We start from the raw sequence: 20819 nt of genomic DNA on the forward strand, positions 1-20819 counted from the left end.
CACGCTGGGATTGTGAAAAAATAGATGGTTATGTAATAGCCCCGACCCGGAACCAAATAGCATCCATTACCACAATAGGTGGCCACAGGCTGACTGTCAGAAACTGATCTTTTAGTCTTACAAAGCATGAGGTTGTTCCCAAGAGTGGCTCCAGCAACCTCGCCCTTCCCTGGAACATTTTCCCGTCTCCTCCATGTGCAGCTCCTCAGCCACGTGAACTGTGACTGTCTACACTGGCCACAGCTTTTTAAACAGACTGCAAGTCAGTGCTAGTGTAGCCTGTTACGCTCATCTCTGGCTCAGAGCAGGGAGGGCGGGAGGGACCACTGGGGACTTCCCTCTCCTTTTGGTTGGAGCAGATGGCATTAGCCATGCCGGACAGCAGCTGGGAATAGGAAGAAAGCCACACTGTCGTTTGGGGCTCTTGAAGACCTCATCTCTCCGGTTCTGTTTTTAATAATTACTTAGCAAGTGTTTCTGGATAATCAGCCTGAACAATGACAGGAAGGAAGTTGGGTCACATCCTAAGCACTAGAGGAGCATGAGGCCTTGTGTTTAGTTATTTGGAGATTTAGAGTTTTCCACTCCTATGGAGAGACCAGAGAGAACTACGAGGTTTTCTCTATCTTTGTAAGTAGGAAGGAGTAAGGACAAAGAGTTGTGAATGAGCCAGAAAAAACTAGACCAGAAGGACTGATCAGCTCAGGTGGTCTCACATAAAAATTGGATAAAATGTTGGACAAGAGTTAAATCAGCACCAGTGATCACATAGGAAAGAATGTCCTAAGATGATGAGTCAGCTAAATGTTGTACAGATCGATCTCAACTGTGCAGACAAAGTTTATCAACTCCTCTAAATAACTCCTCTAATTATATTTTTGACTTTACCATGGCAGACATAAGTTTCCTGCTGACAGACCAAGTTGATGGGTAATAATGCCAGAACAATGAGGAACCTCACAGTGACCCAGCAAAACGCACATCATTTGAAGAAAAAGCACCATGATACAGGGAACTTTTGAAAGGAAGGGACTTAAAAGGTCTTCAAGGTGTAAAAGGTCTAGGGTCTAGTTTATGTAAAGAGAGATTGCTGATTAACCACGCCCAGAATCAATTGATTGGTCAGGCAAAACCTGGGCCCTCAGCTGGTCTAAGGTGACAGTCTTTACCACTGGTCTAGAGCACACGAGACACCTAGGAAATACGGAACTAAGTATTACTATAACCCCAGGAACATTAGAATACAGGAAAAAACAAATATCAATGTAAAGATGATAAAGAAGTAATGTAAACCCATGTTATTAATATTTGGAAACTAGTTTAAGAAACAGGTAATAAACAGAATCATTGTGATAATTTGTGTGTGCTTTGCCTGCTTTTAAGGCATTTGAGGCAATCTGCTGTATTAGATTAAAGGCTTAAAATTGTGTTAATAAAATCGTGACCAATGTATGTATGTTGGCAATAAATTTAATTTACAGTTTTCATTTATTAATTATGCAAGTAGTTTAATTGTGTGGAGGCACATTTTTAATACAGTAGAGGAAGACTACATTGACCATATACAGGAGCCCTTTGAATAAACAAGTTCCCAGCTATGGGGAAGGAGCCTGCTGGCTGATGGGGAGTGGGAACCTGGACACCAGGTTCTAGCTTTCTTGATGGGGCTGGTGCAGTTCCTACCAGGCCATCAAGGGGAGATGTCAGGCTTCAAATAAGGGAGCCCACTGGCAGCACCTTGGCTAAGCAGGCAGCCTGTGAGAAGGAATCTTCAAGTACAAACTGTGCTTGAAGGCAGCACTTTCTGGCTAGGAACCTTTTCTTTCTCCTCCTAGCCATTGGGTGGTTTCCACTCACCATGTCCTGAAGGCAGAGAGACACTAGAAGGGCACTGGCATTGACTCTCAGAAAGGGACGCTGATGCCTTCCTGGATCCCACACAAGAAAGCTGACCCTGCATCGCCCATTGCACATGAATCCCCCGTTGGCTGCACCCAGATGGATATGCACATAGTTGTTCCCAGGTAAATCCAGAGTACATCTTCTGATGCCCATGTGGCTTCTCTGGGATCCCAGAACAAAGCTACTGGGTCAGGGGCCTGGGATAGCACTTTACAAGGAATCTAAGAAAAGGACCAAACACCAGCCCAGATGGCACAGAGTTCCTGGGAAAGTCACCCCTTTGTCACCTGGAGCCTGGTGCTTGCAGGCTCTTCCAGGGGCTGGGAAGGGGCTCTCTCACCTGTGCCTTTCTTGGCATGAAGAAAAAAATTTGCTTTGCTCCCCCTACTCTCCCCCTTCTGCTGCCTGAGTGCAAAGCCACGCCCAGGTCTTCACACTGGCAGCTGCTTTGGGAATATGTTTTCTGTGTCATAGTTTCTACAAAAATAGCTGCAGAGCTGGAGGACAGCCCTGCCCCATTTCCTCCTCTCCAAAGATCCTCCTCCAAAACAGGAGCAACGCTGCCCATCGGGATTTGGCCTGAGGATGGAAAGACCTGGGGAGACATTTTCTGTCTGCACAGAAGAGGCCTCTTAGAATCCCACTCTCAGCTTTTAATCCTCGTTAGGTCCCTATTCATAAGTTACTTGGCATCTCTTTTTAAAGATGGAGAATTAGCAGGGAGGAACCCAGTGGCTTGGTAGCAGAAACACACCTACAAGCTTTGTTCTCTTCCAACTTCTGTTCCGCCTGAACATTTTTCTGTTCCCATTTATAAAAATCTGCATCTCAATGTTAAAATGCACACACACACACACACACACCACACACACACACACACATACACACACACACATTTGCATGTCAACTTCCTGTCTTTAGATGTGGGCCAAAAGGCCTCAGTCTGCTCAAAGCAGCACACTGTTTAATACTGCACACCCAAGGTTAACCCTTTGGGAATGCATCTTTGTTTCTTTGGCTATCTGTCTACTTGCCTTTCATTGTACTTTATTTATATCCCTGTTAGTCTTGAAAAATAAACTAAGAGAGAAATGCTTTCTGTGTGCAATATTTTAAAGTACTGTGAAAGGACTACTTGGCCAGGGATGTTTTCCATTATTACTACTATTTTTCAATGTTGTTGCTTCTTTTGGGTTTGTCTTATGCTCATTTACTTAGGAATTATTAGGTTTGAGAGAAGCAGGTGTTTTTTTCTCTCCCCTTTTCCTCCCAGGGCAGCTTTGAAGAAAGTTTCCTATGAACATTTTATCAACATGCCTGTTCATTCTGCTATGCAGCTAAGCCATTTGCAGCTTACCCTTTATTTTGGAGGAAATGTTGCCAGCATTGCTTTGCACTCTTATAAAGTCTGATTGATTGTCCTGTTTGACTCTCTTGATGGATTATCCAGGTGCACATGACCTGACTTTGACTTTGTAATTAAGGACTTTCTGGAGGTCAAAGAAAGTACCTGCCCTGCAGCAAACTTCGGCAACGCACAAAACCTATTCAGGCAGCTATGGACAAGACTGTTTACCTTCAAGGAGAGGAGAGCGGGTGTTTGTTACAAAGTTGAAACATGTGACCGGATGCCATGGTTTCCTGACCCTAGAATCTCCCAGGTGGCTGGCCAGGCCCCGTAGGAATCACCCACAGACCTCAACTTACTGCCAGAGATAGGGCTCCTGCTGTGTCCCCCTCCCCATTCACCAACCTCTCCACAGAGGAAACTGCTGTCAGGTGTGGGGGACATAGGGCTTCCTGTGGAATAAGCATACACAGGAGGGCTCTGACTGAAAAATATGCTGTTACTGATAAGAAAATGGTAGATGTCATTTTAATTTGGGAGATGTTATTTCCAGACACTGTTGCAACAAAAGGGGACTTGGTACACATGGCTGAAAAATATAGATGTGAGTGCTTCTCCTCTGTGGCTGCTGTAGGCCTGATGCATGCTGGGAAGAGCCAAACTGGCCAAGTTCTGAGTGTGTGCAGAGAGAGGAGGCTGGAGGGGATGGGGCAATCCTTAAATCAGAGGATAAATCTTCTCTTCCCCTCCTCTCTTCCTTCTTCTCCTTCTCCTCTTCCTCCTCCTTCCCTTTCTAGTCCACAAAATACTTTTGTTTTATCTCTTCACCCAAAGACTTAGTTTTTGAGCTGTGCCTTCTCTCTGTCCCCATCCTGTGTTTCTGGGATCAAATGGCAGGAGTTGTTCACTATTCTAATTCCACAATCCAGATTTAAGGCACTGGGCATGGAGTTAGACCCTCAGGTTTGTATCATGGCTCAGGTATGTTAATTAAGGTGGTTAATATGTATGTGCTTCAGCTTCTCTACCTGGGAAATGGAGCTAAACATCCTACATACCTCCTATGGCTGTTAATAAGGATAGAATGGCACTTTATAAATGGAAGGACTTTGTAAACTGGAAAATGTTATGCAGAAGCAGGAGATTTTTATGGTAATGATGATCCTTTCAAGGACATCCTATAAATTCCTTGCAATCCTGGTGACTTAGGTGTCAAGTTAACTTGACCATGGAGCCTCTCTATGGCTAGAGTCATCCAGAAGACCTAGAACTTGAGACTCTGATCTGGTGAAGAGCTTGAGAGATTTCTTCCTAATCTTGACCAAGGAATAGTCACACTTCTCAACTATGCCATTCTAGTACAATGGCAGTCAAAGACAATCCATAAATGAATGAGTGTGACACATGTTTATGGACACAGACATTTGAATTTCATACAGTTTTCACATGCTACAAAGATTATTCCTTTTTTGAAATTTTTAGCTATTTAAAAATGTGAAAACCATTTGTAGAAAACCATTTGGGCCAAACAAAAACAGGCAGTAGTTGGGATTTGGCCTGAGGGCTTCATTTGCTGACACCTGCCCTACACAACTCCCAGGAGCCTCTTAAAAGGCCAGGTTACTGTGTCAGAGAGATTAACCCTTTGCACTCGCTTGCTTTTTTTCTCGATTCCTTTATTCTACTCGGGATTTAATTTTTTAAATACCCCAGATTTTACAAAGCGCGGCAGTAGAATGAAAAACTGGAGTTTCTTTTCATACGAACTTATTTATTTGGATTTTTTAAAATTTCAAATTATTGAAAATTCAATAACCGTCACACTCGACATCCTAGTGCAAAAGGTTAAAGGGAGGACAGGAAGTCATTTAGACATGTGTCACAGGTCCCTTATTTTTATGACCCCTCACTCTGCCTGGTTGATGTCAAAGCATGTTAAATGACAACATTGAGATCTACACTCAAGGCTCTTACAGAAAATGCCACCTAGATCTCTACTCTCCAATCCTTATCAAGAATCACATAACAGTGTGAGAAATGCTCACCTGTCTGAATTCAAATAACGAACTCACAGACAGAAGTATGGCGAAAATGAGACTTTTAATACGTTCTCCCCAGTGGGTGTCCGGTTGCACAGGCACACATGGAGTAGAAATCACAGCCTATTTATCCCCAAAGTGTGGGAGTCCCTCCTCCAGTTCCTCATTGGCTAAGTACCATGGGCTTAATAGTTTCCTCATACGTTGCCTTGGTCTTATTGTCTCCCATTAGGCCATTTAAAACAATGGCCTGAGGCCTTTTCTAGTTGTGTCCACCTCCCCCTGTCTAGTTGAGGTTGGAGCCTCGTGGGTTTCCACCATGATGCTGATTCACTTACACAGTTCTTTGTTCTTACTCTTCCCTCCTCCTTACATTCTGTTTGCCCTGGGGAAATTCAGTAACTGTTTCCATTAAAAGTTGACTATGCTGGAGCTGGATCACAGACCCACTTCCTAGGACAGCAACAACAATGACAGCAATAATGGTATTTATGGCTGATTTGCCTGGGGCACATGCAGCTCATCTAGTCCTACAGGCTGTTTCTTTGAGTAACCCAGACCTGCAAGTGCTGTGTATGTGCGAGGCTCCACTGTGGCCCTTTGCAAAATTGATCCTGAGTTGCGTTTTAGTAATGAGCCCTTGGTCCACACTGAGGGACACCACAAGAAACAACAAATGTGAGTCACTGTGGCATCTCTAATTGAGATGCTGTCCAGGATGCCATCTCTCCAAGGACAACTTTCTCTCATAACACATCCAGGTAGCAGAAAAAGCTGGACTTCTCCTTAAAAACTGGTTTTACCTTGCAAATATTGCAATGTCCTTGTTTGATTTGGTTTCAAGAGAGCTTATAGTCAAATATCTCTAGTGACTATAAAATATCTTACAAGTCATGAGCAGCAAAGATTTACTGAGCATGCAGTATGTGCTAAGCACTTTTTCATGCAGTCCTTTGCACTTAATCCTCCCACAGCCCTGAGAGGTAGATTAATTTATTATCCCTTTTGTAGAGGGATGATGAATGGCTTCTAAAGACATCCATGTTCTCCCTTGAATGTTACCTTATCTGGCAAAAGAGAGTTAGCAATTAAGATTAAACTAAGGATCCTCAGAGAGTGAGATTATCCTAATCACAAGTGCCCTCATAAGAGGGATGCAGAGGGAGATTTGACACAGAAGAAAGCAATGTGATAGCTGAAGAGAGATGCTATTTTCTTGGCTTTGAAGATGGAAGAAGAGGCTGTGAGCCAAGGAATGCAAAGCGCGCAGTTAAGGAAGCTGGAAAAGACAAGGAAAGACATTCTCCCAAAGACAGTGTGGCCTTGACTAAGGGAAATTGACTTTGGACTTCTGACCTCCAGAATTCTAAAAGAATAAATGTATGTCATTTTAAGTCACCATTGTTACAGCAGCTACAGGAAACTCATACACCTTTTGCACATTCAAGAACAGGTGACTTAAAGAATATTGCCTAAGGGTTGGAATGAGATTTGCTGACCCCAGAACCCAAGATCTTATCCCTTATACTGCCTCATCTGTTGTGCCTGTCCTAACCACCTTGGCATTATTATTTGCTTTGTTTTCTCTCTCCTTATCCTGCTTCTCTCACTGGCAGTTCATCTTCCCATCTTGTACTTGCGTAATCTACTGCATGCGTGACAGAGGCAGTGTATAAACACACTGGTGGACATTTGTGGCATGTGCGTGGGCTTTTCCTAGGCCTGCAGATTGTCTTATGATTTAACCAGAGAAAGGCTCCTGACTGCTTTTGTTCCCCCTTCGCTTTCGTAAAGACGGTTGCTCTTTTCTTTACTGTAGCACTAACAGTTGGACAGAGCCCAGGACTTTTGTTTTTTCAGATAGCTTTGCTCATTTCCTGCTCAGTGATCAGAGTCCCGTGAGTGCTTATGAGGGTCTTTCTTCTCAAGGATTTTTGTATTATTCGAAACAGTTTGAAGCCTAAGATTTCCCATTCCCACTAAAATGATAAAATAAAAAGAGAAGGGAAAAAAATGAAACAGTAAACCCAGAAAACAATGGATCCTTTGTTTTGTCAGCTGACCCTCCCACATTCACATGCGTATTAGAATTCTTGAAGCCCCTAAACACCAGGGCAGGGCAGGGCATCACACATGTAGCCTTTGCGCTGTGTTACCCATGTGAAGGCCTTGGGGATGGAGGCAGGGGGAGGGAGGGCGGCCGTCCCACTGTGAATCCAGAATCTGACAGGAAACCATCTCCATCTGGGAAAGGGTGTGCAGCCTGTTGGTCTCTGACAGCTCAGTGGCTATGGAGACAGGAATCAGGGCCCGTCTCTTGAGAAGCTCCCAGGACTCCGCTTCCCTTTCTGTTGACACCAAGTGAACCAAAGATTCCCTCTGACATTAAAGCTCTTAAAATGATGCTGCTTCAAGCTCCTATAGCTTCTTTCCTAAATTATTGATTCTTTAGGCTACACACTCTGCATCTAGCCCTAAACAACTTTCAACCTAATACCCATGCTCCTACCTATTACCTGAGCGATCTTTCCAAAATGCATTCTCCTCGTTGCTGCAAGTGGAGAAAGTGTTCGGCCACTAATTCTCTCACCCTTTACCCACCCCAACTAAGTGCTACAGCAGCCCACGTTTGTGGGCCTTAATTTTCCCTAAAACATAAATGGATGTTTATTTATTTATCTTAAATATAGTTTTATTAATTTTAGAGAGGAAGGGAGAGAGATAGAGAAATAGAAACATCTCTCTATGTTGCCTCCTGCATGCCCCTCACTGGCTGCCGCCTACATGCCCCACTCTGAGGACCGAGCCCACAACCCAGGCATGGGCCCTGACCAGGAAGCAGACTGTGACCTCTTGGTTCATAGGTGGATACTCAACCACTGAGCCACAAATGGATAGTTAAAGTCCTTACCACAACTCTGGTAGAGCACTTCCAAGCTCGAGTCCTTGCAGGCTGTGTGTGTGGGCCAGGCTGGGGTGCCACCACCACTGGGAGAAATCAGGGTCCAGATGAGGAAGGCAGCAGTGAAACCCTTCATGGTGCAGGCCAGGCCTGTGTGTGACCAACAGAAAAATAACAGGCCCAATAAGAAGGGCCTTCAGGGTGGTTCTTCCTCTCCCCTCATTAAAAGGGTGACATGTTCAGTTTCACTTCTCATATTTTATGCTCCTGGGGAACCACTGTGAGAAGCACAGGCCGTTAGCAGAGGCATTTGAATACTGTTCCCCCAGGACCTCTGGCACTTGAATCAGAGTAAAGCTAGTCTGGGTTGGGGGTAGGTTGGATGTTGACTTTCTGCTTTCACAGAGAGAAACTAGGAAGCAATGTGTGGCCTTATGCCTCAGGTCCCCGAAAAACATCCCTCCTAAGAGTCCCCACCCCAGGTGGAGCTGTGAACTCAGGAAAGGTAAGCCACAGCCCACCTTGTGCTTTCCATCAGCAGGCCCCTAGGTCCCTGCAGGCATCCCATGCGGGCTGTGGACCTGGACCTGGCTGGCACTGGCAGGCAGCATCGGGCATTGGGGATCTGGAATGAAGATTTTGCCCTATTGGCATTTTTCTCTCTGGTTTCAGCTCTATTCTCTGGATGAGGATGTCAGCAGCGACTTGTGCAGCTGCTAGCACGGAACCTTTTTCTGGGAGCTGCAAATGTGGTCTCTGAAGATGAGGGGGAGGGAGTCACCCTGAGAAGTGAGCTGTGGGCTACTTCTGGTTCAGCTTGGTGGACGGGGTAGGGGAAGATGGGGAAGTGAGGGCCTCCCTTTTAAGACTGGGAGTCTAACTGCTTTGGTCATTGGCGGGATTGTTAAAGTCATGTCTCACTTTCTTTTCAAAGCCAAGATTCTGTCTCCCTATCCCAGCACTGTTGCCCTGATTCTAGACAGCAAGGTTTCTGAACACTGATTCCCGCCCCCACCCAATTGTACTTTCACTGGAGAGCACTGGAGTCAGAGCCAACAGCCAACGCCGGCAGATTTTAGGAGCAACAGAGAACACTATTTCCCCTGGGAGAAAAAGCATTTCACTAAGCACAGTGGGTGAAACTGACAATTTCTGCCGACGGCTAAATAAGAATTAAAGACACCTCAAAGCTTTTTTTTGAAGTGGAATGTAATTGCCAATAAAGACAAACAAATAAATTGACCTAGTTGATGGATCCTTTACATTTTTGGGGGAGACATCAGAGACTAGTCATTTGGGGCAGGTCTGGATTAATTTTTTTTAAAGGTATTCATCTGCAAATAAGTACAGTGGCATTCGCTTTCAAAAGTGGTTCTCAAAGTATAGTTCCTGGGCAATAGCGTCAACTTAAACCAGGAACTTATTACAAAAAAATATTCTTGGGCTACATGCAAGACCAACTGAATCAGAACCTCTGGGTGGGGCCCAGCCAGCACTCTGTGTTGTAATAAGCTCTCTGACACATAAAAACTCAGGGTGAAAGTTGAGGCCCGAAGAAGAGGAGGGTGAGTTGCTCTAAGAGGAGGCAAGATAGCACCGTGTGGTCTGTGTGAACAGAGGTCAGCTGTGCTGTGAACAAGAGCTCAGGTGAGAGCCAGAAGCTCAATGTTTAGAGTTGTGGGCCCAGGGGAGCGTTTAAGCTCTAGTAGTTCCAGGACAAGGCCATGGCAGCTTTCCCTGGGGACCTTTGAGGTCTCTAAAGGCTGTGAGAGAGCTCTGAACAGTGAGTGAGGAGAGCAATCAAGGCAAAGCCCTTCCACCCTGCAGAGCACGGCACGACCAATACACCAGCAGACTGGCCTAGGGGTGCAGAGCAGGGAGCAGGCAGGCTGGCAGAGAGCTGTGAGCAGCTACTAGTAAGGAAATCAGAGCATCTGAGGACCGGGCCACAGATATTTTGTGAATCAAAGGTCCTGGCAATGAAAAAAACCATGATTCAGAGATAGCATTAGCATACAGAAATGTTCAAAAGGGACCATCCATTGAGAGGCTCTGGAGGCGTGGTGATGCTACAGCTGTGGTTCTCTGACCTAGGGGTGGGGGGAGTGGGAATCAGCATCAGCTGGATGGCTTGTTAACACACAGATTGAAGGCCCCACTTAGAGGTCTGGGGTGGGGCCCTATAACCTGCATTTCTAACAAGTTCCTAGGTGCTGCTGATGCTGCTGGGCTGGGGCCATAGTTTGAGAATTTTGCCCTAGATTATGGAATTTGTTCTCTTGCAGAGTGTACAATTTTTAAAATCCTCTTATTAACGACACTAGAGGCCCAGTGCATGAAATTCGTGCACAGGGGGTGTGTGGGGGGGTGTCCCTCAGCCCAGCGTGCACCCTCTCCAATCTGGGACCCCTTGAGGGATGTCCAACCGCCCTTGGGATCGGGCCTAAATGGGCGGTTGAACATCCCTCTCCCAATCCAGGACTGCTGGCTCCCAATTGCCCTCCCCTGCAGGCGTGGTCCCCCACAACTGCCCTCCCCTGCTGGCCTTGTCCCCCCCCCAACTTCCCTCCCCTGTAGGCCTGGGTCCCTCCAAACTGTCCTCCCCTGCAGGCCTTGTCCCCCCCAACTATGCTCCCCTGCTGGCCTTGTCCCCCCACAACTGCTCTCCCCTGCAGGCCTGGGTCCCTCCAAACTGTCCTCCCCTGCAGGCCTTGTCCCCCCCAACTACCCTCCCTTGCAGGCCTGGTCCCCCCAAACTGCCCTCCTCTGCTGGCCCGGCCACCCCTAACTGCCCTCCCTGTTGGCCTGATCGCCTACAACTGCCCTCCCCTGCCGGCCTGGTCCCCCCCCAACTGCCCTCCACTGCAGGCCTGGTCCCCCCAACTGCTCTCCCCTCCAGGCCTTCCCCCATTCCAACTGCCCTCCCCTGCTGGCCTGGTCCTCCCCAACTGCCCTCTCCTGCTGACCTGGTCTCCCCCAACTACCCTTCTCTGCCAGCCTGGTCACCCCTAATTGCCCTCCCTGCTTGCCTGATCACCCACTGCCCTCCTCTGCTGGCCTGGTCACCCCTAACTTCCCACAACTGCCCTCCCCTGCAGGCCATCTTGTGGCAGCCATCTTGTGTCCACGTGAGGGCAGCCATCTTTGACCACATGGGGGCGGCCATCTTGTGTCTTGGTGTGGTGGTCAATTTGCATATTACTCTTTTATTAGATAGGATGTTATTTTGCTATATGATGCACAACATTTTGTAAAATACATAACACACCCAAAGAAGAACAATGAGTGAGCAACTTTCTGGAAGGAGTATGGCATCCTGAAAAGCAGGATTTGACTGAAATCATCAGTATGGCTCACTAGTTCCATCAATCCATACTGACTTGAGGAGTGCTTCCACTAGAAGCATTGTAGAGTTCAGAAGAGCTTATTGATAATGTCCTGCTCCCTAACCATAGAATAAAATTAGAATGAATTCATGATATTTGTTTTTAAAAATGATCTTATACATGTAAATGACAACCGAATATACTGTCAGACTCTGATTCTGACTTCCAGGACCTTACAGAAGCTGGGCTGTTCTGGTCTCGTTCAGACTTCTACTTCTTTTGATAATCCACTTTCTCCATGTCTCAAGCTGCTCTCCTTTCATCGAGTTTTGCTTGGGGATGGTGTCTATATTTTCTTGAAAGGTAAAAACGTTATTATCAGGATGGCTGTCACTAAAAATCTTCTTAAGAGGAAAACTCATGTTTAAAAGAGACTTTATGAATAAAAGGTGAGATTCTGAGGGCAAGAGTCTAACTACATAAAAGGGTAAGGGGGAAGCTGCTCCACATGAGGAAGCTGGATGGACTAGACTTTGCTGCAGAGAGCAAGGCAAAGAAAAGAGAAAAGTCTGCTTTTTACAGAAAAGAAGAAAAATTTCACCTCTTTTCTGCTTCAGATTAATTCACTCATTTATTCGGCAGATATTTATTAAGCATTCCAACATTCCAGGTACAATTCCAGGCACCAGGAGTCCAGCAAAGCAAGGAGCCTATTCCCAGAGCTAACTTTCTAGTGGGAGAAGACAATCAACACATTTGTTGAGTAAATGTGTTTAGTAAAAGAAAAGAGACTTCACTTCTTGAAATATTGCTTGGTTTTCCCATAAAAAATTGAACAGAGGTTTCTGAAATACTAGTACTTTCAGCTTCCTGTTGCATGTCTATATACACTAACTGCCCCTCCCTTTTAATTTGCCCCAGACTGGTAGTTCATCAGAGCTTCTAGTAGCTTTTCTAATAGACAAACTCTAGCACAGTGGTTCTCAACCTTCCTAATGCCGCGACCCTTTAATACAGTTCCTCATGTTATGGTGACCCCCAACCATAAAATTATTTTCGTTGCTACTTCATAACTGTAATTTTGCTACTGTTATGAATCGTAATGTAAATATCTGTGTTTTTCGATGGTCTTAGGCAACCCTGCTAGTGGTTCTCAACCTGTGGGTCATGACCCACAGGTTGAGAACCACTGCTATAGAGCCTAAGACCATCAGAAAACACAGATATTTACATTAGATTCATTAACAGTAGCAAAATTACAGTTATGAAGTAGCAATGAAAACAATTTTATGATTGGGGGTCACCACAACATGAGGAACTGTATTAAAGGGTCGCGGCATTAGGAAGGTTGAGAACCACTGCAGTCTAGCATGTCTTTCTGAGCTACTGCCTCTTCCAACTTCCTTATTATTGCTCCATTTATTAACATTCCTGTTTATTTATTCTGGGGACATAATATGCAAAGTACAGGGCCATAAATTGTATGACAAACTACAAACAGAAATGATTTTGTTTGTTTGTTTGGGGAACAGATATGCTGGGCCAAGAAAGAAGTGGGCTTTATAGATTAGTCTGATCAATTTCCCAATGATGAAAAAGGCCACAAATTTCCCAGTGATTAAGGCACAAGAAACTGCTCTGAGATTCAGAGAGGGTAGGTCTAGTCTGAAAGGACTCATGTACACTGTCTAAAATTTCTCTGCAGCCTGGGACAAAATAGCAACTTGGAGCTAAAACTCTCTCCAGATTCAGATGTTCTCAGGACTTCATTCTGTTAAGATTGAAATGATTTTGATAAGCTGAAGGAAAAGCATTAGGGAGGAAACCAAAAGTGTGGGTAAGAATGAGGAGAGTTCTTTTATGTGCTATGAGGAGGGGTCCTAGTTTGCAGTTGTAGCTTGTGCCTTGGCTCTGGCTTCAGTAGGTACCTCCCACTCTGGTTGGTCCCAGATTTCCAGCTGTTCATTATGGGGCTTACATGAGTCACATTTGAGCCATGTTGTTGGAGAGCATATTTTGCTGGACTGGCAGGTGGTAGTTGGAATGAAATAACTTGCCAATTATTTGCATCAGACCTCAGAATATTTTCTTGACTTCTCTCTGCCAGTATTGGCTATGGGATCCATCTAGAATTCTCCCTGAAGTAGTAAGCTTACTCAGCAGTAATTTTGACATATAAATAATAATCTTTGAAATAGCCCAAGTTTATTTCTTCCCTGGAATAAATAAGAATAGCCAAATGTGCTGGACCACTGTTGTGTGCCAGGCACTCTTCTAAGCACTCAGTATTGTATTCCCTTACTCATTTAATCCTCAAAATAGCCTTGCATATAGGTGCGGTACCATCATTCCGCTACCACAACTTTGAAATCCCAAAGTCTTGGAAAAGGAGTTTTTAAACATTGTTTTGGTGGAAAAATCTGATCTAAACTATATAGTCTCATCAGTTTAATAGTCTTTATTTAGAGACTTATCCTATACTAGAGGCCCAGTGCACGAAATTCGTGCACGGAGGGGGGTTGTCCCTCAGCCCAGCCTGTACCCTCTCCAATCTGGGACCCCTCAAGGGATGTCCGACTGCCCGTTTAGGCCCGATCCCAGGGATCGGGCCTAAACGGGCAGTCGGACATCCCTCTCACAATCCAGGACTGCTGGCTCCCAACTGCTTGCCTACCTGCCTTCCTGATTACCCCTAACCGCTTCTGCCTGCCAGCCTGATCACCCCCTAACCACTCTGCTGCCAGCCTGTTTGCCCCCAACTTCCTTCTTCTGCTGGCCTGGTCACCCCTAACTGCCCTCTCCTGCAGGGTTGATCACCTCCAACTGCCCTCCCTTGCAGGCTTGGTCCCTCTCAACTGCCCTCCCTTGCAGGCCAGGTGCCTCCCAACTGCCCTCTCCTGCTGGCCATCTTGTGGTGGCCATCCTGTGTCCACATGGGGGCAGGATCTTTGACCACATGGGGGCAGCTATATTGTGTGTTGCAGTGATGATCAATCTGCATATTACTCTTTTATTAGATAGTATAGAGGCCTGGTACAGGGGTGGGGGCCAGCTGGTTTGCCCTGAAGGGTGTCCCTGATCAGGGTGGGGTACCTTGGGGGCGTGGGGCGGCCTAAGCGAGGGGCCTGTGGTGGTTTGCAGGACGGCCCCTCCCCCTGACAACGAAAGCAGAGGCCCTGGTATCTGGAATTTATTTTCCTTCTACAATTGAAACTTTGTAGCCTGGAGCAGAGCCAAGCCTGGGGCTCCCTCCGAGGCCCGAAGCCATTTGCGTTGGGGTATAATTGAAACTTTGTTGCCTTAAGCGGGTGGGCCTGGCCAGGGTGTGTGGAAAGCTTTGCTTCCCCTGTTGCCGGTGGCAACTCTGGCCTGCTCTCTCAAGCTCCATTCTGCCGCCATTTGTTTGAATTTGTTTACCTTCTATAATTGAAACTTTGTAGCTTGAGTGGAGGCTTAGGCCTGCAACGAAAGCTTGGCTTCCTCTGTTACCTAGGAAACCTTGCTCTCTGTGGCGGTAGCCATCTTGGTTTGGGTTAATTTGCATACCCGTTCTGATGGGATGGTGGGTGTGGCTTGTGGGTGTGGGTTGTGGGTGTGTCGGAGGTATGGTCAATTTGCATATTTGTCTATTATTAGATTATACTAGTAGCCCGTTTGCAGAAAGATTCGTGCAATAGACCTTCATTCACCTGGCTGCCTGCACCAGTTTTCTGCCGCCACCGGGGACCCAGGCCTTGGCTGTGGCCACTGCCATCTACCTTCTTTCAGGGTCCGGGCTTGGCCCTGGGCGGTGGCCTTGGGCTCAGCTGCACCCAGCGTCCCTGCGACCCGATTGCAGGAGCAGACCCCCAGGTCGGCTCGCTCCTGCCATCGGAGCAGGCACCTGGCTGGCGCCCAAGGCCCGGAAGCCCTTGGGCTCCGCCGCACCCCAGCCGGGTCCCTGCGATCTGAGCCGCCAGAAAGCCCCTGGCGGCTTTCCGGTCCATGGGCTCGGCCGCACCGCACCCCAGCCAGGTCCCTGCTCCGATCGCAGCAGGCACCCGGCTGGCGCCCAAGGTCCTGAAAGCCCCAGGCGGCTTTCCGGTCCATGGGCTCGGCCGCACCACACCCCAGCCGGGTCCCTGCTCCGATCGGAGCACGCACCCGGCTGGCGCCCAAGGCCCGGAAAGCCCCGGGCGGCTTTCCGGTCCATGGGCTCGGCCGCACCGCACCCCAGCCGGGTCCCTGCTCCGATCGCAGCAGGCACCCGGCTGGCGCCCAAGGCCCGGAAAGCCCCGGGCGGCTTTCCGGTCCTTGGGCTCGGCCGCACCGAACCCCAGCCGGGTCCCTGCTCCGATCGGAGCACGCACCCGGCTGGCGCCCACGGCCCGGAAAGCCCCGGGCGGCTTTCCGGTCCATGGGCTCGGCCGCACCGCACCCCAGCCGGGTCCCTGCTCCGATCGGAGCACGAACCCGGCTGGCGCCCAAGGCCCGGAAAGCCCCGGGCGGCTTTCCGGTCCATGGGCTCGGCCACACCGCACCCCAGCCAGGTCCCTGCGATCGGAGCAGGTGCCCAGAAAGCCACCGGCCCCAGCGTCCCTGTAACGGTTTCCTGGTGGGCGTGGTTGATGGGCGTGGCTTGGTTGATGGGCGTGGCTTGGGCGTAGCGAAGGTGCGGTCAATTTGCATATTTGTCTATTATAAGGTAAGATAATAAAGAGGTAATATGCAAATTGACCATCACTCCAACATACAAGATGGCCTCCCCATGTGGTCAAAGATGGCCACCCCCCTGTGGACACAATATGGCCACCACAAGATGGCCGGCAGGGGAGGGCAGTTGTGGGCAATCAGGCCAACAGGGGAGGGCAGTTGGGAGGGATAAGGCTTGCAAGGGAGGGCAGTTGGGGGCAATTAGGCCCGCAGGGGAGGGCAGTTAGGGGTGACCAGGCCAGCAGGGGAGGACAGTTGGGGGGGACCAGGCCTACAGGGGAGGGAAGTTGAGGGTGGCCAGGCTGGCAAGGGAGGGCAATTAGGGGTGACCGGGCTGGCAGGGGAGCAGTTAGGCATCAATCAGGCTGGCAGGGAAGTGGATAGGGAGTGGTCAGGCTGGCAGGCAATAGTGGTTAGGGACAATCAGGCAGGCAGGCAGGCAAGCTGTTGGGAGCCAGCAGTCCTGGACTGTGGGAGGGACATCCAACTGCTCAGTGGGATCGGGCCTAAACGTGCAGTTGGACATCCCTCGAGGGGTCCCATATTGGAGAGGCTGCAGGCTGGGCTAAGGGACACATACCTCCCCCTGTGCATGAATTTCATGCACCGGGCCTCTAGTTTTATTATATTAACTGAATATTAATTTGTTTCACTGCAAAAATATTAATGTGATTGATTAGTGAGCAATGGACCCTGCACCAGACCCCACTTGGGATGTTATAAAATATAAACCCTATTACCTTTTTAAAATCAAGAAATTCTGAGTTTTAAATAGATCTGTACTAAATATTCCAGTGAAAGGTTACTGGACTTGTTCTGTGATGATCCTTATTATCAAAATGAGGAAACTGAGGCACAGTTAGTAACTAGTCCAAGATCACACATTTGGTAAAGCCAAGTTGAAAGTCAGACAGACTCTAGAATCCAAGGTTCTTGACCCCAGAATAAACAGCCTCTTTACTCCTGTGCCTTTAAGTTTGCTTATCCTCCTCTCTTGTGAGATCAAAGCAAATTATCCCCACCACTTAGAAACTGATGGGACTGGCCTTTGTAGCTTCAAGGAATAGGCATCTCTGTCAGAGAACTGCCGCAATGGGAAGTTGAGTGCTGGGGCAAACAGGGACAGTGCACATGGAATGGGTTTTGTAGTCAGCTGGCTTGGGCAAAAATCTTGCCTCTATTGTGTGGTATTGGAATATCACTGACTGTAAGTTTCTTTACCTTTGCAAAAATCAATAATAATCAATAATAATCAATAAATGGTACATGATTTTGTTACTATTTTTAAGCATATTTATTTATATTAAAGGAAATAAATAGATACTTAAAGGAAACCAGATCCTGGGAGAGGCTGGAGAGTTTCTCAGGAATCTAGTTTGCATGCTTTGCTCTTTAGCCAAAGCCAAGCCCTCCACCCCATGGAAAGGTGACTACCTGGATGAGCTTATGTGACACATAAATATATTCTTATGGGAGAAATATATTCCCATTAGAACTGTGAAGTGACAGTTCAGGACCGAGGCCATGGGAATGGCCCTGAAGGAGTCTAACAAAGCACCTTTCCTATGGCCCCGGACACTGCCGAAACAAAGGCTCAGGTGATTTCACTGCAAGCCGCTTACCATTCAGAAGCCGAGTTCTTCACTTTCCCTTTAAAGCTTGGATATGTCAGCTGCAATCACAAGGTTATTGATGAATTAAGCAGGAAAAACCCCCACTTTGTGCTTTCCAGGCAAACCATGCTTTCCATGGCCGTGGCCTTGCTCACGTGGAATTCAATTGTGTTAAAAAGCCATGGCCCGGAGTTCACTTCTTTCTCAAAAAGCTGGTCTTCCCTTTGTTCATGCTTTTGAACTCCAAGATTAGAGATTACTCACCATGAAGTCAAAGATGAAGTCACTTAAAAATAGTCTGTCCATCACCATGTGCTTTCCATCTGACTGTGTGAGGGTCTCTTCTCCTGTCAATGTCTGGCCATCCCTGCTGCCGCCACCCTCCATGAGAGTCCTCCTGGTCTCCCAGGATCCAGCCTGGCCCCTGGCAAACACACTCTCCAGCTGGCACTGAGATACCTGCTGAGATGCAAATCTGTGAAGGGATGCCCTGCAAAGCCCTTCAGAGGTGCTCCATGTAAATGTCCATGGCCTTGCCCGATTTGGTCTCTCCTACTCCAGCGCCCCAGGCCTCTCTCGGTTCCTGCATCACCTGCTCTCTCCTGCCCAGCATCTCCATCACCTGCTGTTACCTCACCCTGGAATGCTCTGTCCCCTTCCTGCCTTAATGCCTACACTTCCTTCAGAGCTCAGCTCTGTGCTTGCTTCCCAGAGAAAGCTGCTCTGCCGAGACAGGGTAACTCCCCCTAAAATGAGTTTATGCCAGGGGGACCTCATGTCTTCACAGCACTGTTCACAGGCCATCATTCAGTAAAGGTCAGATTCCTTTATCTGACCTTATTTGATCAGTAACTCTCCCTTCCTCTTTCCCTCCCACATTCCCATCCTTTCTTCGTTCTCTTTCTCTCCTTTCCCTCCTGATGGTTGTATGCCCAGTGCCTAGCACAGAGCAAGTACTCAGTAAAATAGTTTAGTCTGAATGGATGACAAACAGGATGGGTGTGGCCCAACAAGCTTGTTTTTTTTTAGCCGAGGTGACTATACCTCTGGGCGTAGTGGGCCAGCCCAAGTAAGGCAAAGCAAGCAGCTCTCTATCACTAGGGAGTCCATGATCCCCGAGTAGTTAACCAAGTGTGACATCATCTTTTCCCAGGAGCATTACAGTTTCCTTTTCTCTCCTTTTGCTTCTCATTCTTAAAGTAATATATTCTAATTGAAGGACTTGGGAGATATACAGGACAAACTTTTCCTGCAAGGAGATGGGGCAGTGAAGCTGAAGAGAAAGGGAAAATAAATACTTGTCTCAATATCCAGATAAACCACTATTGACATTTTGTGAAATATCCTTTCAGTCCACACATACGCACAAGACCACACTGTACAAACTGCGCTTACTGTAACATGCTACATCACTTACACCGGTCAGTTAGAATTCTTCCATGACATGGCTTTTAATGACTTATAGTATTTTACTGCATGGATTAACCACAATTTATTTAATCAATTAATGCTTTAGACATTTAGATTGTTATTAATAGCAAAATAGGAGGAGATAATGCAGCAGCAAATCTCCTTGTTGCTGTATTTTTGTGCAGCAGGCATGATTACTTCCTCAGGGTAAACTCCTCAAAGTGAAATACAGCTTTAAAGGCTCTTCATACATGCTACCATATTCTTTCCAGACACAGTAATGGTACAACAATCCCACCAGCAGTTAGACATTCGTATTTAAAAATTGTTTTGCTTGTATTTCTTTCAGCACAAATAGAGTTGAACATGTTTTCATCTTATTGTTATTGATCATTTGTATTTCTTCCTTTGAAAATGCCTGTGCATAGTTATTGCCCATTTTTCTATTATGATATCAAAGGTAAAGAAAAGAAATGGAAAGTAAGAAGACTAAATTTAGATCTTCATGAGAACCTAATTAACAAACATTTATTGTTACCTCCTCATTGCTCGGTGCTCTTTATCCTTGGGTAAACGGTGTTATGAGCTGGTGCAGGTAAAGAAAAGCCTGCCATGAGAAATGTTTGAGACTCAAGTTTATTAGGAGGAGGATGCAGGCTATTAATAAAAGACACAGTGCTGCCCTGACCGGTTTGGCTCAGTGGATAGAGCATCGGCCTGTGGACTGAAGGGTCCCAGGTTCGATTCCAGTTATGGGCGTGTGCCTTGGTTGCGGGCACATCCCCAGTAGCAGCTGATTGATGTTTCTCTCTCATTGATGTTTCTAACTCTCTATCCCTCTCCCTTACTCTCTGTAAAAAAATCAATAAAATATATCTTAAAAAAATAAAACATAAAAAAAAATTAAAGACACAGTGCTGACAATACACATATACAAATAAAGGTGCTTTAGATAAGATGTTGTATTTGTGTGGGTACTTTCTTTAGCTTTGTGATGATTACCTTAGAAGTTGTGTGGAAACAGGAGATTTCTCTGGGTCCGTTGCTGTGGCTGCCGCTCTGGACAGTGAACTCAGGCCTGGACTGCTGCGCCGCTGTTGCTGCTGCGCCTGGGAGTGCGCAGTCTCCTTGGAGCCCCTCCAAAGGTTTGCCAAACCCGATGGAAGGTGTGGGACCAATTCCTTACACTTTGAACATATAGGAAATACTATTACTCAACAAGTGCTCCCTCTTAAAGACCCACTAGAAGAGCAAGCTTTGTAAGGGAGAAGTTGGGTGGCAACTTGGTTCTGGTCCCACCTCTGACCACTGTGTGACCTTGGGAGGTCACAGAGTCATCTGTAAAATGAAGGTCGCCAAACCCACGGTTTGGGTTTGAAAACAAAACTTGATTGAGTATGTATGGAAAGTGCTTGTTACATATTGGCACTAAACACCTGATAATCCTCATTAGGGAATCATTCTCTCAGAAATTAGCAGCTGGGTCCCATAAATGAGCACAATACTTTGTGAAAGGATGCTGATGAGGAAGACTATCAGTAAAACACTACTTCCTAACAACACTGAGTAAAATTCAGAAGATTTGAG

The 20819-nt window shown here is 46.9% G+C and overlaps 1 protein-coding gene across 2 annotated transcripts in view; it reads right to left on the reverse strand.

Annotated features, from left to right (window-relative positions):
• Positions 1-8742, reverse strand: part of LY86 (lymphocyte antigen 86) — a 66099-nt gene extending 57357 nt beyond the window's left edge. Inside the window, exons 1-2 of one of the 2 annotated variants that reach the window (XM_054720929.1) lie at positions 8713-8742; positions 8201-8341 (exon numbers count right to left, since the gene is read on the reverse strand). In XM_054720929.1, the coding sequence (XP_054576904.1) occupies positions 8201-8327 (127 nt within the window). In that variant the 5' untranslated portion in view covers positions 8328-8341; positions 8713-8742. Of the gene's footprint in view, positions 1-8200; positions 8342-8712 lie in introns of those variants that run through there. The other variant, XM_054720930.1, reaches the window with a different exon arrangement.
• Between the last annotated feature and the right edge of the window lie 12077 nt (positions 8743-20819).

Source organism: Eptesicus fuscus, chromosome 9, assembly GCF_027574615.1.
Source record: "Eptesicus fuscus isolate TK198812 chromosome 9, DD_ASM_mEF_20220401, whole genome shotgun sequence".
NCBI lineage: Eukaryota > Metazoa > Chordata > Mammalia > Chiroptera > Vespertilionidae > Eptesicus > Eptesicus fuscus.